Raw genomic sequence first — 1,715 nt, 5'->3', positions numbered from 1 at the left:
GTGCTCAGCAGCCGGGCGCGCAGCAGCACGCCCCGCCGCACCAGCAGCACGCAGGGATGCTGCAACCGCAGTCGGCGACGCAGGCGCTGGCCTGTGCGCGGCTACAGCAGGGCGCTGTGGCGCCCGACTCGCCAGGTGGGCCGCCACTGTTGTCCCCCTGCAAGAGCTGCTTCCCGCTGCCGGCTAACCCTTTGCTGTTTGAAACGTATTGGCAGTTGCGAGCGCGCAGGGCTGTTCTGTCACATGAAACCCTCAGAGAGGGCCTCACCTCTCCCTGCTCACCACACATTGGCCAACCTGCACCCTGCCTCCCCCGCAGACCGCGTTCCGCACTCCCGGCGCGCGTTCTCCATGCCAGGCTCGCAGCAGCTGCAGCTGTTGGCTATGCACCAGGCGGCCGAGCAGCAGGTGCAGCAGCTGGCGCAGCAGCAGCAGCAGCAGGCGCAGCACGGCGGCGGTTGCGGCGGCGGCGGCGGCGGCGGCCAGGTCAGCTCCCTGGCGGCACGCGTGCCCGCGTTCAGCTGCCCGCCGCTGGACGTCTCAGGGCAGCCGGAGGGGTCTGGCGCATCGCCTGGCGTCGGGGCGCTGGGGCTGTTTGATGTGCCGACGCCGGACTCGCTGTCACCAAACTCGGGCTGCACGGTGGTGAGCTTGTGGGGGCGTGGGACCTTGATGGGTCGTCCCTGGCGGCAGCGGCGCCGCGGGGCTGGTGCGGTCGCAAGAGCGCACGGGCGGGCGCGCGCGCGCGCGCGCGTGTGTGTGTGTGTGTGTGTGATATTTAAGCACAGATTATGGGCCTACCGTGTGCGCCCCTTGCTGCAGCCACGCTCCTGGCTCTTTGTGACGCGCGCGTGCCCCGGCCCCACGCTCACCGCCGCCGCAGGCGAGCATCGAGTCCCCCCACCAGCCTACCGCCAGCCGCTTTGCCCCAGAGGGCCGCGCCGGCAGCCTCTCAGCTGCGGCCGCCGCGACGGCGGCGGCGGCCTCCCACAGCCTCCGCCCGCGCCCGCCGGGCAGCACCGGCAGCGGCGGCGGCGGCAGCAGCAGCAGCACGCCGCACAGCTGCGGCGCGCTGAGCGGCGCCGGCGGCGCGCCGCTGCCACACCCGCTGCAGCTGACGCGGAAGCTGTCCACAAAGTCCAGCGCCATCTGCATGCCGCTGCTGCCCGAGTCCTCTTCATCCGCGGTAGCGGCGCTCCCAGGCTGCGGGTCGCCCGTGCCGACGGTCCCGGGCGATGGCACCCCGGGCGGAAGCTTTCGCAGGCGGCGGTCCTACAATCGCGTCCCCGCGCTCGCCGGGTTGCACATGGCTCACCTTGTCCCCGGCAGTGATTGCAGCAGCCCAAACAGCCCCACCGCGGCCGTCGCGCTGGGCGGCGGCCCCAGCGGCGGGCCGCCGCTCCGCGGCGGCGCGCTGCAGCTGCAGCTGCAGCACCAGGGCGGCGGCGGCGCGTTTGGCAGCAGCGGCCTCAGCAGCTGCAGCACGGCGTTCACCGTCGGAAGCGCGGGCAGCGTCGGCACGAGCTGCGCGGCAGAGGACGGCAGCGCGCTCGGGCCAGGGCCAGGGCAGCTGCAGCAGGCGCTCGCCGGCTGCGGGCTGGTGGGCGGCGGCGTGCCCTACGGCAGCCTGCCGGCCAACCGGCCGTCGAGCGCGCGGTCGCGTGCGGTGCTGACGCTGGTGGAGGCGGTGCGCTCCAAGGTGCGCCTTTCCCCCC

At 73.8% G+C, this 1,715-nt stretch overlaps 1 protein-coding gene across 1 annotated transcript in view; it reads left to right on the top strand.

Annotated features, from left to right (window-relative positions):
* MNEG_11250 (hypothetical protein) overlaps positions 1-1,715 on the top strand; it is a gene marked incomplete at both ends in the record, with an annotated part of 4,904 nt that overhangs the window by 1,608 nt on the left and 1,581 nt on the right. Inside the window, 2 exons of the mRNA XM_014040277.1 lie at positions 320-645; positions 884-1,699. Of these exons, the coding sequence (XP_013895731.1) occupies positions 320-645; positions 884-1,699 (1,142 nt within the window). The remainder of the gene's footprint in view (positions 1-319; positions 646-883; positions 1,700-1,715) is intronic.

This window comes from Monoraphidium neglectum (assembly GCF_000611645.1).
Source record: "Monoraphidium neglectum strain SAG 48.87 unplaced genomic scaffold scaffold02658, whole genome shotgun sequence".
Lineage (NCBI taxonomy): Eukaryota > Viridiplantae > Chlorophyta > Chlorophyceae > Sphaeropleales > Selenastraceae > Monoraphidium > Monoraphidium neglectum.
Note: the sequence above shows the minus strand (reverse complement) of the source record. Positions and strands in the feature narration are given on the sequence as shown.